Raw genomic sequence first — 26,926 nt, forward strand, 5'->3', positions numbered from 1 at the left:
CTCTCTCTCTCTCTCTCTCTCTCTCTCTCTCTCTCTAATAAATAAATAAATTTAAAAAAATTAAAAAAAAAAAGAAAGTTCCTTGAAACTCCTATGGTTATAATCAAACTCCATAAATACTTCTGTATCTCTGAATGTGGATATTGACACCAAATGGAATACATAAAGAATGTTAATGCCTTATGTCATATTGGGTTAGGTTTTCAAAATTTTTGGATTTTGATATTGTTGATAAGGGGTTGTGAGCCTGTTGTAAAAAATTTATATGATAACAAAAAAGTAGTAAAAGTGAAAACTATTCATGCATATCTGATGGTTGCTTGTATGGAGAAATTGTGAACCTCCAGTAAATTTATAAACAAAATAACTTTGGAATAATTTTTTGGAAATTAACCTATTAAAGGTAATTTTCTTAATTAGTGTATACTTTGTATCTATCAATATACAGGGCACACAATATAATGCCCAGTAATATATTTTGGTTTGCTGGGTAATAATTCTAATTCTTACCTTCTCCATAGTTCTGTCTTTAAAATAAACAGGTCAGTTCCACATGAGAGTTACTTGAGAGCCACATAGGGCTGTAGCCACCAGACCTGGTAGCACAGAACAGGCCTGCCACTGTGGGAGGTCCCAGCAGATACAAGTGGTTTGTCCCATTCACCACTTTGTTCCCAGTGCCCATACACAGCACTTGAAATTTAGCAGATGATCAACAAATGCTTGCTGAACATTTTTAGTTTTTAGTTCATTTGGGGAAACTACCATGCAAATGTAAAGCAAGGATTCTTTTATGACACACAGTACAGATGTTTGAATATCAGACTACCTAAAATTTTTTGAAGGAAAAAGATTTTAAATGTAGCTTCGATTTTTAATAGTTAACCACTGAGAACTTACTATGTCACACACCAGCCACTGTTTCATTTTATACATATTACCTTGTTAACTGTCACAACAGTCTTATGCCACATGTACCTTTCCCAATTTACAGATGAGGGCATCAAAGGAAAGCAACCACCTAAGTTCGTAAAGCTATTAATTTGCAGAGGCATGATTTGGACTTGGCTTTTTTACTTCAAAGCTCAAACTAAACTAAATTCTTATGATTGGTTTTAACTAGAATTAGTTTTATTTTATACGTTTTTCCCACCCCAGTACTGGGGATTCAACCCAGAGCTTTTGCCTGGAATTATAGCGTAACCCTAAGAGGAAAAAAAAAAAAGTTTTTTTGTAAATTTCCGGGGCTGGCCTCAAATTTGCAATCTGCCTCAACTTTCCAGAGTGCTGGGATTACAGGTGTTTGCCACCACATGTGGTCTTCTTATTCTTTTTTTTATTTAATTAAATTTGGCTTGGACACCCTGAAAAAACTGTTGAACAACAGTTGATTTATCTCTGTATTCTTATAAGGTTCCTGACAAAGAATCTCTGGTCAAAATGAGAATGCCTCAATCAAGAAAATGCTTTCATTCTTAATTTACTAAAATTTAAAAGTTTGAAATCTATAATCCATATCTAGAAAATATCATTTGATTTTTCTTCTTTAATAAATTATAAGATTTTTAAATAATAAACTACCATTCTTGGACTAAACCATACTTTGCATTATTACCACACTGATAACATTTTTAGTACAACACTTTCGTGTTACTTTTTTTCACAAAATCATAGTGACAATGGAAGAGGTTTTTTTGTGGGTATAGTCTTGGGTTTTTGGCCTCAGAATTATGCTAGTCTTTAGGAAAAAGGACGGAAAAATTCTCTCCCTTTGTGGGGGGATTGTCTCCCTAGAAATCCAAACAGATTTCGGTATCCTGCCTCACTCTCTTCCTCCCAAAGGCACCCTCAGAATCATCCATTGTCTAACCCTGAGGGTTTTTTTGTTGTTGTTGTTTTTTTGCCGGACTGAGGATTGAACTCAGGACCCTGCTCTTGCAAGGCAAGCCCTTATTCTACTGAGCCATCTCCCCGGCCCCTAACCCTGAGGATTTCTTACCCAAGACCCCAATGAATCTACCAAACTTGGCTCACACTACAAACCCCCAGCACAATATGCACGCATCATTCAGCGTTCACTGCTTGCGAGTTCCAGACTGTCCCGCTGCCGAGCCTCTGCTAACGTAACGGAACTACCGAGTTCAGATTAGGAGGTCCCAGAGGACCCAGCCAAATTTACCATGTGAGGCGGAGATCAATGCCTTTGATTTAAATTTACCCTTAGGATCCTAGGAGGTTGTTTCTTTACTCTGTAAATGGGGAAAGAAACTTCAGATTATTACAATCGTAGGTGGAGGCGCCAGAATTTAAAACCATAACTAGCGGATCCTACAGCGAGAGCTGTTTCCAAGGCGACCGGAGCCGCGCTCCTAGCTACCCCCGCGCTGTAAAGCACACCCACGCAACCCATTTAGAGGTGGGCCTCGCGGCTTTCCCTGTACTCTTCGGTTTTTTGGTTTTTTTTTTCTATTTGCTCATCGGTGTAGTTCGTCTCACAGAGCAATACCAATGATCTTAGTGCGACTCCATATTTAGATATACTATAAATAGGAAAATACAAGAAAGGGTAACTAAATTTTGATAATCTTAGATGTACCTTGTATTGCAAGAAAAAAAATGAAGAAAGCCCTTTTCAAAATAATTTTTTGGCTATGACCTCCCAGGAGCTTTCAAACGACCTTTACAAAAGGAGTCTAAAAGTTGAAGAAATTTAGCGTTTGTAAATATTGATCCCTTCCTCACCCGGGCACAACCAAGAGCAGGGTAGACGCTAGAAACCGCACCTCCAGTACCACTGCCCACAAGAAGAGAGTGGCGCGCCGAGCGCAGGCGTGGGCCGGACGTCCCCCCACACCTCTACAAATGTACCCTTCCGGGCCAGCTCTGACTGGGAGCCCTGGGAGTCACGTGAGCCCGAGCGCGCTCGCCGAGCCCAGCGGAATGACGCGACGCACGTTGCCAGGGGGCGGGGTGAGGCTCGGAAGGGGCGGGGCGGAGGCCGCTGCGGGCGGGGGGCGGGCCTGTGGGCGGGGCAGGCCCGGCGTATTATGGGATGCAACGGCGGAATGGCGCGGGGCGCGTGATTTTGAACAAACCCGGGTCTGTGTCTCGGAGGCGCCGCCGCCGACGCGGCTGCTGGGAAGCCCGGGCAGCGCGGCGCGAAGAGGAGGCGGCGGCGCCACCAGCGTGGGTGAGCGTCAGTCCTGAGAGGGGCCCGTGGAAGCCGGCCGGGGGCGCCGGACGGCTCCTCTGGCGCGGGCCGGTTGGCGGCGGGCGCGGGGACCTCGGCGCGGGGCGGGGCCCCAGCGGCTGTCACCGCAGCCGGCGTCCGGGGTGTGGGTCCGCGGAGCTCCACATCGGCCGGGTTGGGAGTCGACTCTTTGCTGGGTCGCGTCCCCGCGTGGTGCTCGCCCGGCCCTTTGTATGGCTCCGCGCCGCGCGTCCCTGTCCTCTCAGAGCTGCCTGTCACGGTGTCCCGAGGTGCCCGGGGCGGGTGCGGGGAGGTGCACAGCCAAGTGCGGGAGGAAGTTCTCGGAGGGGACGCCGCGACAGGCGGGACGTGAGGACGGCGGGTCCATCCGACCCCCAGTCCACGGCGGCAGCAGCTTTACTGCCACCGCGTCCTTCCCGACAGTTCTCAGCCAGCGCGGCCCTGAGTTTAATGCCCCCATTCCCGTACCCCCATTCCCGTAGGTTACTAGTGCTGAGGTTGGCTGGTACAGAGGTCAGCTTCCTAGCGGGAGACCCTGAAACCTTGGACGACCAGAGGCTTCGGGCGCTTTCCGTGCGGTGTCACAGGCGCCCCGCCGCTCGCTCCAGGACTGTCCCATCCCGCCCGCACGCACGGGGCTGGGCCGGGGTCTCGTCGGGAAGCTGGCGCTTGTTTTCGCTGTGTGGCACACACGCCCGCCGCCGGGGCTGTTGCCATTCGGTGCCTCAGATCAGTCTGCCTTTCAGAAGTTGAGCGTTCACGAGTGTCTACTGTTGCATCCATGCACCTTAAACCTAGACGTCCTAAATGGGAAGTCGTCGTGTTCAGGGAGAGCAGTGATGATGACATAGCGGGGAGGAAGGCGGTTCGGGGCGCTACTTTTTAAAAACGAAAGATCGCGGCTGCCGTGGCTGCTGGGTCCTGCGGGGACCAGCTCCGAGGTGGTGGAGAAGTCGGCGTGCTGTCCCGCAGGTGGGTGTCACCCGGCTTCTCCGAGGACCTGGCGCGCCGCGTAGTCCGCGCCCTGCGCGTGCCCGCCGGGAGCGCGCGGCCGGGGGCGGGCGGGCCCGGCTGTCGCGAAGCAGCCGCGCCGCGATGGTGATGACGAGGTGAAAATGGCGGATCTTTCGAAATACAATCCCGGCCCCTGACATACCAGAGGCGGCAGCCGGCGGCGGCCCGTGCGGCGCCCTCCTCGGTCCCGGCCCGGGAGCCGGCGGCTTCGCTGCGGAGGGGCGGGGCCGGGCGGAGCAGGGGCAGCGCCGGGTCGCCGGACTGTGGGGCGCTGGAGCCCGGAGGACGAGGCACCGCCGAGGTAGGAGCGCGGGTCTCGGTGGCCGCGGGGTGCGGGTCGGGGTGCGGGCGGTCGGCGCGATGGCGCCGCGGGTCCCGGATCTGCTCATCGGGAGCGCGCAGGACCGACAGCCTCGTCTTGACATCGACATGACTCCGAGTTTGCTCTTGGACCCGAGGCTGCTGCAGAGGCCTAGAGGAGCCGCCAACACTCAGCATGATTTCCTGAAGGAATATCTGAAATACACACTCTGCCCGGGCTTGGGTGGGTCCCCTCTCAGCAGTTTACAGGGTTGTGATCTTTCTTTAGGGAGATGGGCATGAGTATTTTCTTCCACATTTGAAGTCTGGCTTCAATCATATTCTATAACTTGGGCTATGGATGCTCACATTTTTTTTTTTTAGTACATGGGCAGTTTTGTAGCCATCAAAAAAACATTTTGTTTACTTTAATGGCCCTGTCATCCATAGAGTAACACTCTGTGGCCCTACCCTTTGAAGAGTAATAACTGAGATACTCTCAGTCATATTTTATGCCCATGTTTTTCAGGGAAGTTCCCTCTTGCCCTTACCCAATTCCATAAATTGAGATTAAAGCTATGGAAGGTTTTACAGTAGATTTTGTAGTCCAAGTGTCTGGGAGCTATTTTGGTCATGAGTTTTACCTTCATGATGGGTGAGTGGCATTGGGGTACCTTATTGTGAGCATTGGTTGTTAGTCTATTCAGTTGGTAAAGAAATTGAGACCACTCTTGGATTCTAAGTGCTGTAGTTCTTTCCCCTTTGTTCAAAGAGCGAGAGAATCGGATTGGCTGACTTAATGATGGCCCTGGTTTACCTTGGGTTGGGTTACTCAAGGTCCCAGCACGTTTTAGGTTGTGCTGCAGGATCCCTAAACAGTCTATCTCCTTGCTTACACAGTAATTCGAAAGGTTACAAGTGAGTCAAAATTTTATACCTTAATTTGTGGCCCTCTTTTCTCCCTAGCCTCAGTAGTAGAAGGCTAGGTCAGTGACACTGAGTGTACCAGAGTAAACAGAGACTCATATTTAAGAAATGCTTATTAACATTTATGCTTAGCAGTAAATTTCAGTATTGAAGTTGCCTACATAAAGTGATGTCATAGTATGTCATGCATTACAATATCATACATTATATTGTGTATTTAGAGATTTTGTGTGACTGTGTATGCTTTGAACTCTTGGCTTTTACTCACTGTAGGAATGTGGTACCTAACTGGGCATGCTGGCGCACTCTGGCAAACTGAGATGGGAGGACTGCAAGTTCGAGGTCAGATGGGCAACTTACTGAGCAAGATGCCATGTCAAAATGAAAACGGGCTGGAAAAGTAGCTCATTATGAAATCTTCAGTATGGTGGGGGCAGAAATGAGGCACTAGAAAAAGATTTATAGTGGATACCTGAGAAATTCTTAAAATATTGTTAATTTTATAAATTATCTGATGGTTGGGGACTGTGGATATGGCTCAGTGGAATAAGTGCTTGCCTGGCAAGCTCAGGGGCCTAAGTTCAATCCCCGGTTCTGCCAAAAAAAACCCCAAAAACAAATTATCTGATGGTATTGTATTACCCTGTAGGAATTTGGTTCTGTTTTTTTAATTATAGCTTTTATGCTATAGTTGCTTGTTCCATGTTAATCTAAGCACTTAATAGTAAGAATAGGCTTTTAAAAATAATTAAGAGGGGGAGTTAAAATGTCTTTTCATTAACTTTATTTTTAATCATGGAAGACTATCATTTTGTGTTTTCTTTAAGACTTTTCACAATCTTGTGATAGGAGTAGTTGTCTATTAATAAATAAAGGTGTATTAGAAAGAAGTTTTGCCCACTGTGTATAGTTCAGTGTCCCCCCTTTTGGAGATGAGTGGTACTTTTTTCAAACACAGGTTGAGTATTCCTAATCTGAAAATCTGTTATGCAGAAATACTTCTCAAAAATTTTCAGATTTTGAAGTACTCTGAATTTTTTGATTAGGGAAGCTCAAATAATAAAGTCTATGCAAATATTCCAAAATCCAGAAAATCTGAAACACATTTTGTCTCAAGAGCTTTGAATAGAGAGAGGCTGTTCTACTCATGGGTTTTGGGTCTTGCACTCTTGCTGAGGCTGGGGGGGATAAGATAAACCAAGTGTCATAGCCTCAGGAGCTTTCAGTTTCAGGTCTGCTAGGGTTTGTAAGGATGGAAGGAGAGGCTGAGTGGGGTCCTCCCGGAGAAGACTTGGAGAATTAATTTTCGAGAAATGAACCTAGGAAAATAAATCTGGCGGTTTTTATGTTGCATGATTTTTAGAAGAGGGAGCAGATGTAAGTATAGTGTGCTGCAGACTTTGGCGATTTGGATGCCGTTGGCTGCTGTGTGTAGTCACTGTGAAGGTGCAATGTGGGGGACATAGGGCATGTTATTTCTGCCACATATCAAGACAGCGTGTCTTAACATCGGTATGTGGGTAGAGTATTGAAGGCTGTGCAGCAAGAGAGAATTTTTTAAAGAAACCTGTTTATTTAAGGCACCAGAAGACTTTTAGTTCCAGGCTGTCACAACTGTCTTCATAGTGAGCCATAGGTAAACTGAGCCCCAGAGACACTGTGGCTGGGATGAGCATGGTGAGTAGCTAGGAGAACCAGGATTGGAAATGGGTCTTTCTGAATTGAACTTCTCTATTTTTTTTCCACAAGTTTAATCTTGAATATGAATAATACACAGTTCCCTTCTAAAGGAAAAAAAATTATGAGTCCCAGTAGTGGCCTAACTTATTTTATTAATGTGTTAAAAAAAATATATATATATATATATATATATATATATATATATATATATACAAGCATTGAGTAAAAGTAAATTAATGTACAAAATACAAACAAAACTATGAAAAGAACAAAGCAAATTAAACTAGGGGGATGATGTTATTTTGCTGAAACCACCTTAATCTTTCTTTGCATAGTAAATGCATTGCTGTCTGCCTTGACACAGATGTGTAGTTTTCTGTGTATTGTTTGTCCTATGAAGACTCAATTCCTACACAACTTTTTTGTATTTCAACACTGCAAAGCTTTTTTTTTCTTAAATCTCAAGTTAGTTTGGCTTTTATTTAGCATGAATGTTAATTTCCTTTTAAGTCCCTTCTGTGCCTTTTTCTTCAGCCCACTGTAATGCTCTTATATTGATTTGGATATGAGATACTTAGCCAGATGATCCAGAGTGTACTTTAAAACTACATTGTTGAAGTGAAAATGCAAACTTTTCAAGTTTTCATCAGAACTCATGCTTATAGTCTGCTGTCAGTAGTTTAGTTTCTATAGTTCTATACCTAGTTTTTGAATTGTTGTTTGATTTTAGAAATCAAAGCTGACATTTAAATGTTATGTAATTAAACAATTAGTGCTGATTGTAATCTCTAGGTACAAAAGTGCCTGGACACTTTTTTTAAAATGTATTTTATGCAGAGTCTCATTATGCAGCTCGGACTCTTAGTGATCCTCCTCTGTTCTCAGCCTCCCGAGTGCTGGGATTGCAGGTGTACACAACTACGGCCTTCTCCGGCTCAGCACACCTGGGGGCAGGGCTGGCACAGCATTGGTACCATGGATTGAACCCCAGACCCTGCTCTTGCTTAAGCAAGTGCTTAATCCCCTGAGCTATCTTGCTGGCCCTTGGACTCTTTTTAATTATAATTATTTTTCTAAACGTCACGTGAATTACTCATCTATAATCCAGTGCCAAATCCCCACCTCCAATTAGGCACTAGAATAAAAATGTTTGACCATCTAGGTTGTTCTCCTATAACCAACAGCAATGTTTCCACAGTGGTAATAATCCAAAATAAATTATTTTTTAAAATGTAGAAGCATGAAGCCAGGTGTAATGGCACATGCCTATAATCTTAGCACTTGGGAAGCTGAAGCAGAAGGATTGTTTTGAGTTCAAGGCCAGCTTGGGCTACATAGTGAGATCCTGTCTCAAAAAAGAGAAGAAAAGAAAAGAAGTGAAAGCATGGAGCATATGTCATTTTTACTTTAGTTGTTTTGTATTTTATTTATTTTTTATTGTTACCCTAAATCAAATTTCCTGCTAACCCACCCCATAGACTAGTTTGTCTGCATACCAATATATTAATTGGTATAATACCAAGAGATTACTTTTCCTAAAATGATCACTGAGGTGATGACCCCATACATATATTGATTTGCAAGCTATTTCAAGACGAGATCTTTGATTTCTTAGACTTCCACAAAGACACGATAAGTATGTATGGATTAAATTAAATGACTGATAAAAATAATAAGCTAGCGGAAAACTAGGAGAGCCTTGTGATTTTTATTGTGTTACTATATTTTTTATAGCGCTGGGGATTGAACTCAGGGCCCCACACATGGTGAGCAAACATTGAACTGTCAATGTAAAATAGCACCACTATTCCATCCTATCACCATCAGAAAGCTCCTGTCATCTGTTTCTGCCATCCATCTCTGACTGAAAAGGAGCCAAGACCAATCTGGAGGTCATGCTCTCATGCTCATGGGACTGTGCTCAATTATGATGAGTTGTGTGAAAGAAAACTCCATGGTTTTGGTCTTCAGGAATGTACTTTGCCTTTCGAATATTTACAGCGTGAACTACAACTATGGGTGGCATAGGCTCTGCATTTTATTTTTTCCCTACCATTCTTTCACAGATGACACCTCAAATAGGTAAAGTGAACCTGATGAGCTCCTTAGCTCTTTGGCTTAGGAAGAGCCTGTCTTTTCTCCATGTGGTCCTCAGTACAGTGATGACCAGGATGAGGACACATGTGCTAGTACATAGCTTCCATTCCTGTGTGATAAAATTAGGGTGATGAGTCATGGAACTAGATAGCCAGACCCTTTTGCTGCCATGCCCACAAACTCCTTTTGAGAATTGTCTTAGCATTGGCTACCATGCCCTGTATGTAACCCTCATTAAAACAGATAAGGGTGTCTGATCATATGACAGTCGTCTGCTCTGCCCACTGGCTTATGAGGGGTATGGGCTCTGGAATCTGACACAAGCCATGTTACATAGAGACTGACCAAACCAATCAGACCTTTACTTGTTAGCAATTTGAACTTTGCTCCTAGTTCAAGGAGAGACTTCTACTCCGGTAACTTCTGGTCTCTTGTAATAGGACAAATAAAAACATATTATTTTAATAATGGCTTTACATTATGTGAGGTACAAATGCCCAGTGGAGGAGGAACACCAAAACCATTGTCATTCTGCACCTATTAACACCTCCCATGAGTTGATAGAACAGCAAGAATTCAGGAAGATATGAATAGTATTATCATTCAACTTGGCCTAATTAGTACATAGAAGGTGTGATGGAATGTTTGGTATTTAAATTTAAGATAATGATCACAGTAAAACACATTGCCATTGATCCTACTCAGAATATTTCCTCTTGTGCATCACTCTCCCCATCTCTGCAGCAGCTCTAGAGTCCTCTTGAGTGTCTTTGCAAGGTGGGATCAACAATATGGTCAGTGTTGCTATCAGACACTGTCCAATGGAAAGGCAGGCTTATAAAAACATGATGCCATGTCCTCATCTACCCTGTTCATCAGATCTGTCACTGTACAACTTCTGGCTCTTCTCTAAAGTCCAAATGACCATAAGAGGGAATCATGTTTAATTAATTCAGGACATTGAGGCAGCCAGGGCAGTGCAACTAAAGGTACTCACAAATGAGGACTTCAGAATTGCTGCAGAAAGTGTTAAGAACAATAGGATAACCCTGTCCTAAATACAAAAAAAAAAAAAAAAAAAAAACAAAAACCCAAAACCCCAATAGGATAAGTTTTCTAATTGAGGGGAAAGATTTGAGGGAAATTAATGGCGGTGTCTTATTGTAATGTTTTGAAAATTTAAACACTGTATTTGTCATTCATAACTTGTATAGAATACTACTCAGGAAGTACAGAATATTTGTTCTTTTCCAGTGTACATGAAATGTTCATGAAGATAGATCATAGACTAAATCATAAATCTCAGGGCTATGTCAGGGCAAGGGAGATAGCTGAATAGTGTAAGTGTACCTGCCTGGCAAGCACAAAGTCCCAGATTCAATCCCCAGTACCGCCAAAACAAAACAAAACACAAAACTCATTTGAAATGGTAGAAATAGTGCATATACTATGTTCTTGGAAAATAGTAGACTTAAATTAAAAATTGATAGTAAGATACCTAGAAAATCTCCATCTATTGGGGGAATTAAATAGCCTTTATAATCCATGTACTGAACATGAAATCACACAGAATGTTAGCATTCCAAGTGAATGATAATAACATTGAAATTATTGAAAGACATTTAAAATAGCTTTGGGAGAAATTTTTTGTTTTAAAGGCTTATTGTAGAAATGAAAGGTTTTAAGGGCTCAGGGAACTTAAGTGCCTGCTTAGGCAGAGTGCAGTGGCCAGAGTTCGCTCCCCATCCTGCCAGTGCCGACCCCACCCCTGGGGCGTGCTGAGACAACTATTGAGACTGGGCCTAGTGGTGCCTGCCTGTAATCCCAGCGCCTGGGAGGCTGAAAACAGGAGAATCACTGAGTTTGAGTTACATAATGAGACCCTGAAAACCCTGTCCTAAATTCATTTTTAAAAAAAGAAAGAAAGAAATGAAAGGTTTAAAATTTAAGCCAAGGGTTGACAAACTTTATCTGTAAAAGTCCAGCTAGCAAATATTCTAGGCTTGGCAGGTCATATAGTCTGTCACATATAGTTGTTGTTGTCCTCATTTAAAATGTAAACAAGCAAAACCATTCACTAGGTGAGAGTGGCACAAAAACAGCACAGGCCTGACCTGGCTGCAGGCTAAGTTGCTGAACTATGACATACACATTCATATTAAGGTTTAGGAAAGAGCAAACTAAATGTAAAGTAAGCAGAAGGAAACTGGGAAAGATAACCAGTTGATTAAAGAGAAAATGGACAATTGAGCAAATAGTTGATGGCAAAAACAGGTCTTTGAAAAGGTCAATAAAATCAGTAAAACAACAGTCAGACTATTAAAGAAAAAGAGAAGACATATTACCACTAATGAGGAATTAGAGGATATTTGTGGAGACTCTAACTTTAGGCTCTTAAGTTTGACAATTTAAAGGCTGACCAGATAGCTCAGGGGATTAAAGTGCCTGCTTAGCAGACGCAGGGACCTGGGTTTGATCTCTGTGTGCCATGCGCTGCCCCACCCCTGGGGCATGCTGAGACCAAGATTGAGACTAGGCATAGTGGCACACACCTGTAATCCCAGCACTTGGGAAGCCAAAAACAGGAGGATCACCGCGAGTCTGATCTGTGTAGTGAGACCCTGTAGACCCTGACTAACAAAAAAACAAACAAAGGAGAGATACAGATTATCAAAGATCATGAAATCCTCCCATCAACCAGACATAATGACATGCATCGGTGGTCACAGCTTCTTGGGAGGTGGAGGCAGAAAGATCCTTGAGTTCAAGGCCTGGGCAACATGGCAAGATTCTACCTCAAAACAAAGACAAAAACAAGAATCCAATAAAACTATATCTAGATGGCATGACTGGTGAATTCTAACAAATCTTTTGAAAGATACAGAAATAATTCTGTGTAAACTTTTCTTGAAAATTAAAGAGGTAACATCACACTCCAATTTATTTTATTAGGGTAGCATTATTCTGAGGCAGACACAACAGGAAAACTGCAGGCCACTTTCCCTCATGAACAAACCTCATGTCCCTGAAAATAAAACTTAACCAGAAAATAAGCCCTAACATGATTTTTCAGGATGCTCATAACATAAAGCCAGCCCCAAAAGTAAGCTCCAGTTAAGGTTGTCCACCAGATGGACATACTTTGCATATCCATTACAATACACAATAGGCATATTGAATAATAAAATAATAATGTATAACTAAGCATAAGTAAATAACATCGGCATTCTCAACACAAATGATAATATAAATTACAATAAAATATTTGTAAATACCCAGTGGGTGCCTTTGTATAAGAGGTAAACACCTATGTAAAGATACGAACTTGACACTGCCAAAGGACAATTTAGAATAGAGACACAATGCATAAATAAAATGTGTACAAACATACATGGTTGTGTCTAATATGGATCTTCATAATTCAATATGTTGTGTTATAATGGACATAATAATGTAGTTGTATGAAATAAACATTTTCCAAATATTGGTGCCTATAATTTTTTGTTGCTTCTGTGTATAGCATCATTCTATTATTATTATTATTATTATTATTATTATTATTATTATTATTATTATTTTGCAGTACCAGGGATCAAACTCAGGCCTTTGCACTTGCCAGGCAGGTGCTTATGCTGTTGAGTTATCTCCCCAGCCCTGGACCATCTTTTTTTTGTTTTTTTTTGAGACAGGGTCTCACTCTGCAGTGTAGCCTGATCTTGAACTCACTTTGTAGCCCAGGGTAGCCTTGAACTGAAAGCGATCATGCCTTACCCTCCTGAATGCAGGAGTGTGTGTCAACATGCCTGGCTTCTTTTTTTTTTTTTTTTTTTTTCTGAGATAGGTTCCTACTAGGTAGTCCATGCTGGCCTTAAACTCGAGGTGATCATCCTGCTTCAGCTCTGTGAGTGCTAGGCTTACAGACATGCACCACAGGCCTGGCTTAAAAATACAAAAGTTTTAAAGAGGGCTCAGTGGTATACAATGCTCCTGAATTTTATCTCCAGTACCTCAAACCAAAGTAGAATTCATAAATCAGTTTAGGTTGTAGGATACATGGATAATACAAACAAAAATCAGTTGTATTTCTAACTACTAATGACAGTTGGAGAATGGCACGTGCTCTTTATCACATCCCTCTTGCAAGTGGGGCCATGGTAACCCTTCTGTTGTAAAAGTTCATGGTATTTGTGTAGCAGGTGTCTTGGATGATAGATAGCATGGTGTCCCCTGTACAGAAAGCAGATTTTTCTCATTGCCCAGTGTAGTAAAGGTGACTTCCCTCTGGGAACAGGACAAGTTTGGGCCCAGCAGGAGAGAAAAGTTCCTAGGCTTGGAGTCTTTCAGCTGTGATACCAGTGTAGCATCTTCCTGGTCTCCTCATCTGTCTCATGGGAGTTGGGCTGCAGGGGAGTTGCACACATCCTGATAGTCGTGCTGTGCTATAAGTATTCTCATCTTGGACCTAGGCCACAGTGTGAATGTCATCATTGTCTGTCAGTGTCTGTGGCACTGTGAGTAGCTTGTCAGCTTGTGAAGAGCACGCACAGTCTCAGCCCCTTTATGTTCTTGACTTGCAGGCATGAGGATGCAGGTAACAGGAGAAGGCTTCAAGAGTAGTGTCTCAGCCTGTGCTCTAGCTGAAGAATGGGAAGACACAGCCATCCCGTAGTAGATGGCCTTACCCAGGTGGCTGGCAAGGGGTGGTGGTGAAGGGGCAGCTGTTTTACCTGCTGATGAATATGTAGAGACTTAGCAGGGAGTCAAGCTTAAGCAGACCATCTGGATGTGCTTCAGTGTTGCCCTTCCAAACCATCCCATGGCCTGCTGCAGTGCAGTATGGCTTTTCTTGTAAGAGTTTGGGAATCCTGGGAGCTGGTAAAATAGAGCCACAGTAAGGATACACAACTCTGGGTAGACTAGAAACCTTAGGCATTTGTTAGGTTGAGCTGCAAGAGTGAGTACCTGACAATAAAAGGATTGTACAACATTGCTTCTGGTGTGGGACTGAAAAACTTCCGTGCTCTGTTGGAAGCAGGTTGTTATTCTACTCCCTCAGTGGGGATGATGCCTGGATTCCAGTGATGGGCTTGGGTAGGGTTCATCATAGCAGGAAGCTGGCGGGCACTGTGGTCAAAGCTCTATTGTATATGCTCATTTGGAACTTGCCTGCTGGGTTTGTAAGTAGAGTGATGTATGTCTGTGTAGGACTGTGTCATGAATTCAGTAAATGCCAAAGAGGATTCTTTCAGTCAAGAAGAGTTACAAACAGGACTTCCATATAAAAATGAGCTAGAACTTTAGCACTCCAACCCAAGTGATTCCTATGAGCTAAAGTTACCGTGACTTATGGTTTTGCAATCTATATAAAGAACACATCTGACTCAATAGAAAGACTAAAAATGTAATACTAAACAAACAAACAAAAAAAACCCCAAAGCCTCCTAAGACTTTAAAAGATTTACACATAGACAGTACACATCTAGAATGATGACCCAAATCATTATTTATGTGGGAATTGTTAACTGAACTATGAAGGTTGGAAGTGTGTTCATGGTAGAGTGCATGCCTAGTGCTTCTGAGGCTCTGGCTTCTGTCCCTAGCACAAATAAAAAGGAAAATAAGCAACCAGCCATGAGATAGCACTTCATATACATTACAGTGGTTACAGTGCAAAACATGAGCAAAAGGGCTGTAATACCAGTTGTTGGCCAGGATGTGGGATCATTGGAACTCTTGCATCACTGGTGTGTGTATGAACTTGACAGCCAAGTTAGAAAATAGTTGGCAGTTTCCTGCAAAGTTAAAAATATACTTCCCTGGGCTGTGGGTATTGCTTAGTGTTAGTGATTGCCTGACATATGTGAAGCCCTAGATTTGATTTCTAGCACAGTGTGTGTTGGAGGGATGGGGGAGTGTTGTTTGGTGAGTCAGCAATTCTACTTCTAGGTATTTATTCAAATGAAATGCAATGTCATCCATGAAGAACTTGCACATAAATGTTCATATTGATTTTTTTTCAATAATTTTGTTGAGAAACGAGACAGTTTCAAATCCGATTAGTAGGACAGTTTCAATAATTAATACATTGCGTATTGTTCTCTTAGTGGTTATTTATTATACAAGATACAGACATAATATCCAGTTTATAAACACTATTAGAACAAATCTTTCTATTCATTGAATTAAGAGAATGTAGCTATATATCTATCCTCTTTTGAATATATAGATACAAAATGGTCCTTCATTTGTATCCCCTTTTTTTGTTTAGTTTTGTCAGGGAGGGGTATTCCATTGTCATATAAATACTATAGGTGCATGAATTAAGCTAAATATTCTAATATAGTCCGGTAGTCCATAATAGTAGTGGGTTTTCTGTAAGACTGGCAATGTCAGAAGTTGTTGACTTGAGCCTTTTACAGCTCAGCATATTAATATGGCTTTACTTTTTTTTTTATGGCTTTACTTTTTATACTTCATTTTTATACTTTTCTGCTGGATGGTTAAGACCAAGATAAAGCAAGACCGATAGTATCTGACAAGGTCAAATTCCCTCAGGATTTATCCTGAAACCCTGTACCACAGTTTATAGATTCTTTGTGAGTGTCAGCCATGTGGATGAGTCATGGCCATTGCCTGATCAATTTGCACTCTGTGAAAGCCTGAGAGAATGTTTTCTCTCCATGTGACTCTCCTTAGGCACACTACATCATTGACCACTTTCCCCATAATCTCCTTGATCAGAAAATTTGGGACACAACTGAGTTACATGATGTTACAGTACAGGTTCTCCTATGTCCTGAGTCTTCACTGACCTTGAAAGGCTAGGGCCAAAATGTTGACTGTCCTTGCTGTCCTCCTTTGTCTCTAATTTTTGGTCTGCAAGCTTAGGTTGTTAATCCTCCAGAAGAGAAGCTTATTGTTATTACCCTACAACCTAGGCAGTTGAGCTTAACCTCATCATATTGATTTTTATTCATAAGAATTCCAAACTAGAAACAGACCATACATCTGTTACCAGGTGAATATGATGTGGTGATTCAAATGGTGGAATATTATTTAGCAATACAAAGAAACGGAACCAATAAGTAAATCTCAAAAGTATGCCGAGAAAGTCCATACGCTATGATTTCTTTATGTTACAAAGTGATCACAGCCAGTAGAAAAGATGCTTGGAATTTTGAATGTTAAAAGCTTCTTTCTCAGGCCAGTGGTCATGTGGTCTGATACTGAGACGTAAACCCCTCGGAGTGCAGAGTTAGGACCCAACTATGCACCACCTTGCTGAGCTGTGAGCTTTGCTTTGTTTGATGTGCTTTCAGCTTACTACACATTTTCAGCTTATGATAGGTGGATTGGGTGACCTTTGTAAGCTGAGGAATATCTAAGGTTCTGTTTGTGTAAAGGTCCCTTCTGGGCACAAAGCAAAGCTAATCAGGTAACATATAGGTGCTGCGTTGGGTAGGACTTCAGGGTAGGAGTGGACTGCACAGGAGCAGACTTGGTTTTCCCCCTTTTAGAAAGCAGTGGTAAAAATGTAAGAACAGATAATGTTGTGCCTAAATTTATTAACCTTAACATCGTGAAAACTTGAGCTTGAGTCCTGGATCTACTATTCACTAGCATATGACCATGGGCAAATCATTGAACCTCAGTTTTCTTGTCTGTGAAGCGGGGACGATAATGGTTCTTAAGTTATAGGTACAGTGGTAAATTAAATAGTGCCATCATGATGCCAGTGTAGTAGGTGCACAGTAGTAATGGCTTGACAGTAGTAGTTGCCCATGATAATAAATATAACGTGCTACTTGTATGTGTTAGTGTTTTTCTCCCTCCTGCTCTGGTCCACAGATGTAGGCAAGCTCTTTACAATGAGCTGCATCCACAGCCTTTGGCTTGTTTGTCTGTTTGTTTATTTTGTAATATGGTTGTTCCTGGTTAGCTAGACAGGCTCCAAACTTTGAGTCTTTGAATTATAGGCTGAAGTACCACACCCAGCATTTGTGTTACTCATAACCTTGGAGTATTATATTTTTCATTTTAAAAAAAGAAGAAAAGAGTTGCTAATTAGGTTCTTATGGATCCTTGATGTTCTGTGAGCAAGATTATTTACTGCTATTTAGCCTGTCACAAATGTACTGTCCTATTTTTAATTCATGATGATAATGAAACTCATTTCTTGGTTGGAAGTTCTGCCTGACCATTGGTTAGACAACCACAGCTTTGATGGGTCTGCAGTCTGTTTGATTATTCTTATCTTTACCCCCCATGGTCACTGGGTGGACACTTCTTAAATAGTTCCTCATTTGACATTTTAGATGGCTAAGGAGGATTTAAGAATCTTCTTTGTAAGCATAAATTGCCTCGCTTTGATGCAAAGTTATCAGACTCGGGCTAAACTGACCTGTAGTTGCCAAGATGGACTACTCCAGAAATTCCCTTAGCATTATTAAAACATTTAAAGAATTTTTAAAACAATAGTAAAGGATACTATAGGGACCCAGCTCATTGGAGATTTAAAGGTGTTTTTCTCTATGTTAATAGTTGAAGTTTTAATTCTTTGTGTAAATGAGGAATTTTCAAATCTGTTAGTGAAAGAAAAAAAAAAAGCTGGAAAGAAATAAGATGATCAGGCACATAAAGATTAAAACTTTTATGAGATGTGTTTGGAAGATGTTTGATGTGATTATGTGACTTACAGTTGTCTGAATGTGGAGTTGCTAGTGATAAATAGAAATGTTTGTATCTAATTTGAAATTCTTGAAGGCTGTGTGGTAAAATGATTTTACCCAAGTAAACTTCAGGAATATCCTCCCATCAATTTTTAAAATGGTTATATATATAAAACCATTACTATATATATATATATAGTCCCAGACATCTGTTTGGAACCTGTATTAACTCACTCATTTTCGCCTTTGATTGCAGCACCGGAACGCCTTCCTGCAGGAGCACGGCCATGGAGGTGGTGCCAGCTGAGGTGAATAGCTTGCTTCCGGAGGAGATAATGGACACGGGGATAACGTTAGTGGATGAGGATAGTATTGAGGCTGTTATTGTTTCATCCCCAATTCCCATGGAGACAGAGCTGGAAGAAATTGTCAACATAAACTCTACTGGTGATTCTGCGGCCACACCCATTTCCACGGAGCCCGTCACAGTGTACAGTAACCACACTAACCAAGTTGCAGTGAACACCACAGTCCCTAAAGCAGATCCTAATACCACAGTGAAACCAGCTCTTCCAAGTGGCCTTCAAAAACTTGGTGCTCAGACTCCTGTGACTATATCAGCCAATCAGATCATTTTAAACAAAGTATCACAGACATCTGATCTTAAACTTGGCAATCAGGCCCTTAAGCCAGATGGACAGAAGTTAATTTTAACAACTTTGGGCAAGTCTGGTTCACCAATTGTTTTAGCACTACCCCATAGCCAACTACCCCAGGCTCAGAAAGTTACAACTCAGGCTCAGTCAGGAGATGCTAAGTTGCCACCGCAGCAAATTAAAGTAGTTACCATTGGAGGGAGGCCAGAGGTGAAACCTGTCATTGGTGTCTCAGCACTGACCTCAGGAAGCCAGCTGATTAATCCTACAACTCAGCCCTCTGTGGTTCAGACCCAACAGTTAAAAACAGTGCAGGTAAAAAAAACAAAAACAAAAGGGAGCGTATTTAATTAAAATGCATGTTTAAAAACATTAAACTTACTTATAGTTGTGTTTGTGAAGGGTTATTAACTGCATAGCTGTTATTGAATTCCTTTGAATGCTGCCTTAAAGAATTATGTGAGGTTTTCTGTATTTTTAGTTTGATACATCTAATGCTTATGAAGATTTTTGCCAGAAAAATTAGAAAAAATTAATTTTTGGTTAAATTCCAAATCAATGTACTTACAGCCTTTTATTTATTTTAAGATGCCTTTTGTTCTTGATGGTAGTTTGGTTACAAGGGTATGTTGCTGGAAGAAAGGTGGCAGACTTGCTACGAGGCTATCAAAAAACCATGTATGGACAAAATTATTTTGGTAACAGGTGAACAATGGCTCGGGGGCCTTTGCTGCTCTGAGGGGCCACTTCCTGAAAGCAGTATAGTGTATTCTGGCCAGCAGGTTTCTGTTTAGGGTCATCACTCATGTGTGCAGGATGAGAACAGTAGTACTTGGGAGAGGGTAAGATACAGTCTTCAGAAGTAGAACAGCTGGGCTCCAGCCACCCTTTTGCTACCCATTTGCTGTGGAACCTTGGGCAGGTTTCTCTGTCTTCACCGTAAGGTACTTACTTGGTCTTAGAAATATATGGTGCTTTACAGTTCTCAAAACATAGAGAATCCTTCAAAATAGTATCTAGTATTACTATAAGGCTCTAAGATAGAAGGTTACTAGGATGTGTATTAAGTGGGTTCCAGACACCTGCCGTTTTTTTGTTTGTTTTGTAGTAAGATCCAACTGTGTAGTTCAGGCTGGCCTTGACTTCTTGCTTATCCTCCCTCAGCCTCCCAAGTGCAGGGATTACAGGCATATACCACCATGCCCAACTCTCTAGTTTTTAATACTGAAATAGTTTTCTTAGGCTATCACTAAGAAATACAATGATCCATTTAGGATCAGAAAAGAAATGTGTTCTGTGTTTGAACGAAAAGCCTTTCAGAGGAGAGAGGGGAAGGCAGGAGTTAAGATAGTGAAGGAGGTCTGGTGAGAGCCAGCACCACCGCTATTGGCTGATGTTTTGTTTACTGTGTGGACAGAGAGTAAGAAACTTACTTTTCATGGGCTTCACACTTAAGAAGTGTGCAAGTATTTCTCAAACCTTGTTGGTTGCCTGCGTCCCTCTGCCATGGTTATGCATAATGTTCTCTTCATGTTCCTTGTGATTTCTCACTTCTCTAACTTCATTTGTTTTTGCCAAGGCTCTTGAATGAGAGCCCCTGTCAGCATCAGGCGTCTTGGCTCAGTTTGGAAGCTCCTTTTTATTAGTTACAGAATGGTGGTCTTTACCATGTTCACAGGAAACTGAAAAATCGAAGCAACAGAGGAAGAAATACCTTACCAACATCCTGCACTTAACTGATGGTGACAAAAGCATATTTACTATAACACTGTGACCAACCCAAAAATCAGAACATCATTGTTTCTCATAAGAACAATATATAAACATGTTGTTCCAATAATGAGGGTGCTTGTCTCCATTAGTTTTCTACTGTGATTCCCTAAATATTGACAATAAAAACAAAAACTGGAGTTTAAGTCATAGAACTTGTTTTGTCATTATTACTTCTATAAAACCAGATTCTGTTTATTGAATTTTTTTCTGGTTTTGTTTTTGTTTCAAGACAAGGTCTTGCTATGTAGATCATGCTGCACTTAAACTCACCATGTAGCCCAGGCTGGCCTCAAATTCATAAGCACTGGATTACAGGCATGTGCCAATATGCCCAGCTACAATTCTGTTTATCAAAAAACAGTTAATATTTATAAAAATAATAACAAAGCAATCTATTTAGGATATTATTTTACTTATCCAGTTTTTTTTTAGGGAACTCAAATCTTTCTATTATAAGCAACCCAGGTAGCTCTGAAGCACTTAAAAAAAATCTATAAATCTGTATTTTTCTATTCCTATTTTACAAATCTCTACAAGTCTCTTTTTCTATTTCTATTTTAAACCAGAAAATTGGGGTTATTCCATGGTATATATGATTTTCTGGTACTTTTCCTAGACAGTCCTCATTGTTTTCTTCAGTTTAATCAGAGTATTGAGACTGTTAAGAGTGCAAGAAGGAGGCCTAGCTTCAAAACGGGCAAGGTATACTTACACTTGATCACAGATACAGAAACACCTGCATTGATGTGTGTTACCTGTGAGAGTGGTAAGTAAGTAGCAGTCTGGGACAGCAGCCCTACTGACTCCTAAATCCATCTAACACTGATGAAAATTACGTGGATTATTTGGTGATATATTTGGCTCTCTTATGTGTAAATTTTTCTTTTTCAGGTTTTTCTTATTCTACTGATATGATGCTCTTGTTAAAAATGATCCTTTATGCTTTGTTTTACTTAATAAAGTTTGTCCTAGGGTAATTGAGAATCCATAATGTAAGAAGTTATAGTTCCTCTCTGGAACTGGAATTTGGTATTTTAGGCAGTACTTTACTAAAGAAATACAGCGACAAGTGCAAGATGAGATTATTCATTTGAGTAATCAATATACTGAGGGTTATATTGTTTATATTTTTTCCTTATTGGCATGTACTCATATAGTCATATGATTGTGAAAGTCGTTAAACTTTAAATCTTAATTTTTATATCTAAGGTTGATTTTGTTAGACATATAAATCTAAGAATACCAATATGTCTCTCAAAATTATTAATAATATGTATATAGATAAAAATCCAGTTTGGCTTTTCAGTCTATAAACACTTGGAGAATGTTTTTCCTTTGTTTCCCTAAATTGTATCAAGTTTCCAAAGTACAATTATGAATTTGTCTTGCTATCTTTGCAAACTGAGTATGTTTAATACATGCACAAATCTCTTTTACAGTTATTCTTGTTTTACATATATTTTATTGTGTCAGAAATGTATTCTAAATGTAAAAAAATACATTTTAAATGTAATATGCTATTCAATTTTTAATTTGAGTGCAAAGAACTGATACTTATTTAGTTCATGATGTCTTCCAACTTTTGATATATTTCTGTCATTCAAATTTGGTCATGTTTATTCATTTGAGTAGCACTTATTTCCAGTAGTAAATAGTATTTTCAGAAACTCACTGTTCATACCTATCAAAAGATAAAATTTAATATTCACACTAAAATTTTATGATCTAGATCATAGGTAAATTTCTGCCATATCTTTTGGAAGAAGCTATGCCTTCATGTGTGATAATAAAACATTAACACCTCTGTCATCTTTGACTTGTGGGAAATTTTAGTTCAGGTCAACAGTGTGCCAGTATGTAACTACGGATCACAGATGAAAAAAATAGTCTTGCCCTCTTTTTGAGAAATTTAAACAGTATTTTAGTAAATGACATTATAAAATCTTTGCTGTTATGATGATCTTGTTTTACCAGTCTTGTCTCTTTGTATTGTCAGACTTTAACTTGTTCTGTTTTCTCTTTATCTAGTCCTCATACATATCTTGAAAGTTTAGAATCTAGTCATAAGCCTGTCTTTAATATGTGTTCATATTTTGTATTCAAAGGCCAGGTTAGTTATACATAGACATGTCCTTATGGTTCGCACTGTCTTAACTTTACCCTATTGTGTTATTACTGAATGATTTATTGAAGAATATTGCAGTAGTGTTGTTGTTGTGTTTTTTATTGAACATTAAACCTTGTTACTGTTAAATATTAATTTGGTTTTGTCATATGCATATGACTAAAATAACTATAAGATGCAAAAGTATTAATATAGACTTATGGATGTGATCATATTAATATTTTCATGAATAGCTGCATGCATATTAAGTGTTTTTAACATGCCATAGATACAGTTTGTTAAATGAGCTGGCTTTACATGTACTACCATTTGTAAATCTTTTGTCTAATTTTGGTTCAGTAGTTGTTTTATAGAAACAAATGGTCTTCATAATTATTTATATGTTTCAGATTGCTAAGAAGCCCCGAACACCAACCTCTGGCCCAGTAATCACGAAGCTGATCTTTGCAAAACCAATTAATAGTAAAGCAGTTACAGGACAGACAACTCAAGTATCACCACCAGTCATTGCAGGTTATGTTTCTTTATAGTTCATTAAACCATATATTTACGTTTTAGGTTTACTAAAGTCTGTTTTGCTCCTGTAAGTTGTTTTAATGCAAGTAAAGCTTATGATAAGCTAGACTAGTTCATAAGAATTGTCATACTTAATAAATGAGTGCTTCAGGGGAAATGCCTCCTCTCAAGATTATTCCATTACTTCATTCTCTTTAGTTTTTGATAGAAATTTACAATGGAATTAGCAAATTCTTTGTAATTCCAGTAATACTAGTTACACTGAGATAGTGTTTACTGCATGTCCTTTTGAGCTTTTTACCTAGAGTGACTTAGCTAGCCCCTTACAGGCCCGCGAGGGACTGAGACGCCCCATTTTGCTCATGTGGACAGGGAGGTGCTCTATTAGTATGTGACCAAGCTGGGCTTGGTACTTGAGCAGTTTGTCTCTGGAGGTTTTGTACTAGGTCTAATTTAGATTCACACACAGGATAGTATTTCATGGTTTCTGTTTCAATTTTTGGGTTTTTATATTTTAATACAGTTGTGTAGGAACAGAAAATTGTCACAATGGTAAGAATTACTTAAGCAGTAGCAGAATATTAACTTTTACCAGCACGCTCTTTAATGTGGCCTATTTTCTTTTTAATCATATACTTTAAAATATGGCATCACCAGTAACTATACCATCTCCAAAATGTAGACTTCAGGTGTTTATTCTGTTTATCAGCTTTCTTGTCTTTATACTTTCAATGTAGTGAGTTTTTCACTTTGAAATCTTGAATCTGTTAATTCTTCCACTTCTTTTTTATGATCACTACTTTCTTTACTCAACATGGCTCCATGGCCTGTCTTTATTACTCCCTAATAAACAACCTTAGTTGTCTTTTTTGTCTTTCTGTAACAGTTTGAGGCCAGTTCACCTACACTTTGCCTGAAAGGCAGCTGTCCAAACAGGTCAGTTCTGGATTGTTTAATTTTCATTGTGCTAAAGGCTTATCTGGAAGCACTTCTGAATGGTAGACTTTGGACTAGAATTTTCAGATGCCTGGTACTCATCCCTGGAATGTGTTTTCTTGATGAGAGTATTGCAAGATGACTAACTATAGCATGCATATTTAAGCCACTTACTTAGGGAACTAAGAACCAAATAAACCACTTGCTGCATTCATTCATTCATTCATTCATTCATTCATTCATTCATTCATTCATTCATTCATGTACTTATTTATTTAGAGACAGAGTCTTGCTATGTAGTTAAGACGGCTTGAATTCATTCAACTATGTAGCCCAAGTGGTCCTCAAACTTAAGGCGATCTTTCTGCCTCAGCCTCCCGAGTGGACCACTATATATATGCACCACTATACTCAGCTTTTAATAAATATATAAACATAGCAAAGGGCAGCTCTGAAGTCTAGCAGTAATTTGTCATTTTTCTGAGGTTTGGATTGTATGTGGGAGGCCAAGTGAGATGGTGAGGATGAAGATAATGGCCCTAGAGGACTGAAGATTCTCTTTCTCTTTGGGCCCTTGAGAGATTTGTAGGGATGGAAGAGGCAGAGGTCTTGTGGGCTGTCACAAGAAGGTGGCATGGCTCCAGAGGAAAGATGACAGTGGATTGGGGTTGGTTTGAGAAGTAGATTGCAGTTGGCAAGAGTGAGCAAAACTTGGAAGTACTGATGGGCCAGAGTTCCTAGTCCCCTCGGAGGTTTGGGGTGGTAGAAGAAATTAATGAAAGTTATATCTCCAGCGGGGGAGATAGCTTGGTGGTCTAAGCGCCTGCCTGGCAAACGTAAGGTCCTAAGTTCGATCCCCAGTACTGCATGCTGTGCTGGCTGGCCCTGTAATCCCAGTGCTGGATCACTACAAGTGAGACAAGAGGATCACTACAAGTCTGAACTGCATAGTGAGACCCTGTATCAAATAAATAAAAAATTAAGTAAATTTTTTTTAAGAAAATATCTCAGTGCAGACATTTTACTGCTTGGGTCTAGGTTAAGTCTGGGAAGTCCCTTATAATTTCTAGTTACTATATGTGATATATGATGTGCAAACCAGTTGTGTTTGCAGAAGTATCTAAATAATGTGTTTTGTTGTTGTTACTTGGGATGGAACCTAGAACCTTATGCATGCTAGGCCATTGTTCTACTACCAAGTTATATACTTGTCCCAGAATGAATTTAGGTTACATCAGGAGTCCCCACGACTATTAGGGAATGTCACACATGGATGTCACTGTGTGGTCTCTGGGTCTTTTATAATATGTTACAGACTGATCTTAGCCTCGTCTTTGGTGACATGTAGACTTAGTAGCCCTACCAAAATGCATAAAGTAAACCTTTGTTAAATTTCACAAGAATTGTTGACATTAAATTCAGTTTGAAGGGATAACCTCTCCTTTTAACTAGTTCTGTATATCCATTTAAACTTGTATCAGCCAAGTCTGGAGTGGTAGCACACACCAGCACTGCTGGATGAGGTAGGAGGGTCACACATTTCCAGTCTATCATGAGCAGCTTAGTGAAACTCTGTCTGAAATGTTAAAAATTTTAGATAGTGATAGGGTTGTAGCTCAATGTGAAGGCCCTGGGTTCAATCCCTGATTACCACCCTCTCCCCAGTCGTAAAATTCAAATTATAAGTCACCAAAATAGCTGTCCTGTTGAATTGTATAGTAAGTAGGTTCCATCATTTTTATACCACAATTAAAGCTCTTTCAAAATACATTGATTTTGATTTAAATGATTGGGGGCTTCCCATTGAAAATGATGGATATCTTCTATTTTTCAGTCAAGATAAAGTTTTATATATAAATGGCTTTTCTACCATTCAAGTACTAACGAGGCACATCCCTGTTTAGCTTTTGAAATATATAAATGGCTTTTCTAAAAATGCAAATCTGATCTTGTCACATCTTGCTTACTGTTTTCTTGACCTTCCATCAGGATTAAGCTCAGTGCCAGTGCATGCTTAGGATCAAAAGCATTTATGATCTTATGTGTACTTTTTCACTTCACCTTCCATCAGCTCCAAGACTTCTGGGTGGATTTCTTTTTTTCTTTTTTGGCAGAACCGGGGATTGAACTCAGGCCCTTGTGCTTGCCAGGCAAGTGCTTATTCTACTGAGCTATCTCCCCGGCCCCCGGATTTCTTTTAAGAGCTCACAAAATGATCATGTTTTCTTAAGACATAGGAGCTTGCTATTTCCTCTTACCTATAATACTTTTCTTTGCTGTTCTTGTTGGCTAATTCATCTATTTTTATCTTTTGAATTAGTTTGGTTCCTAGGTTTAGTCAGGTACTTTGTTTTTAACCGTTTCCTATGCATTCCCATAAAACTTGATTTTGTCTATCAAATACTTTAAACTTTAATTTCACACTGGCTTTTGACTTATTCATTATTTATACTGTATCTTAATACATACCTTTCTTCTTGTATCTAGTATTTCACTTATGATTCTCTTTTCCTTTCCTTCTTTTCTTTTGGCTTTTTGAGATAGGATCTTGGCGCTTGATATTTGGCTTACGCTGCGTTTGTACTGGTGATGCTTCTGCCTCTGCCTCCCACTTATGGGAATTATAGACATTATAATCCACCACACCAGGATTTATGATTTTCCTTCCCTTTTTTCTTCTTTGTATTTTGAAGCAAAGTCTGCTGTGTAGTTCAAGCTGGCCTTGAATTCCTGTTGATTTTTCTGCCTCAGCCCAGCAAAAATAACTTAAGTCAAACCATCATTAGAGACTGCCTGTGTTTTGTTTGTTTGTTGCTTTTGTGGTGCTAGGGACTGAACCCAGAACCTTGTTCATGCTAAGCAAATGTTCTATCACTGAGCTTCACTCCTAACCCCTTGATTTTTTTTCTTTTCTTTTCTTTTTGGCCCACTCAGCCAACCCTGGGGGTAGGGCTGGTGTGGCATGTGGTGCTGGGGATTAAATAGTGGTCCCTGTGCACTTGCCTAAGCAGGTGCTTTAGAC

The 26,926-nt window shown here is 40.3% G+C and overlaps 1 protein-coding gene across 5 annotated transcripts in view; it reads left to right on the forward strand.

Moving 5' to 3' along the window:
* The first annotated feature begins 3,052 nt into the window (after positions 1-3,052).
* Positions 3,053-26,926, forward strand: part of Lin54 (lin-54 DREAM MuvB core complex component) — an 83,936-nt gene continuing 60,062 nt past the window's right edge. Inside the window, exons 1-3 of one of the 5 annotated variants that reach the window (XM_004629182.3) lie at positions 3,053-3,190; positions 18,155-18,869; positions 22,842-22,965. In XM_004629182.3, coding sequence (XP_004629239.1) covers positions 18,186-18,869; positions 22,842-22,965 — 808 coding nt within the window. In that variant the 5' untranslated portion in view covers positions 3,053-3,190; positions 18,155-18,185. The other 4 variants (XM_023713030.1, XM_023713029.1, XM_023713028.1 and 1 more) reach the window with 4 other exon arrangements.

The sequence above is a fragment of the Octodon degus genome, unplaced genomic scaffold, assembly GCF_000260255.1.
Source record: "Octodon degus isolate 3935 unplaced genomic scaffold, OctDeg1.0 scaffold00028, whole genome shotgun sequence".
Lineage (NCBI taxonomy): Eukaryota > Metazoa > Chordata > Mammalia > Rodentia > Octodontidae > Octodon > Octodon degus.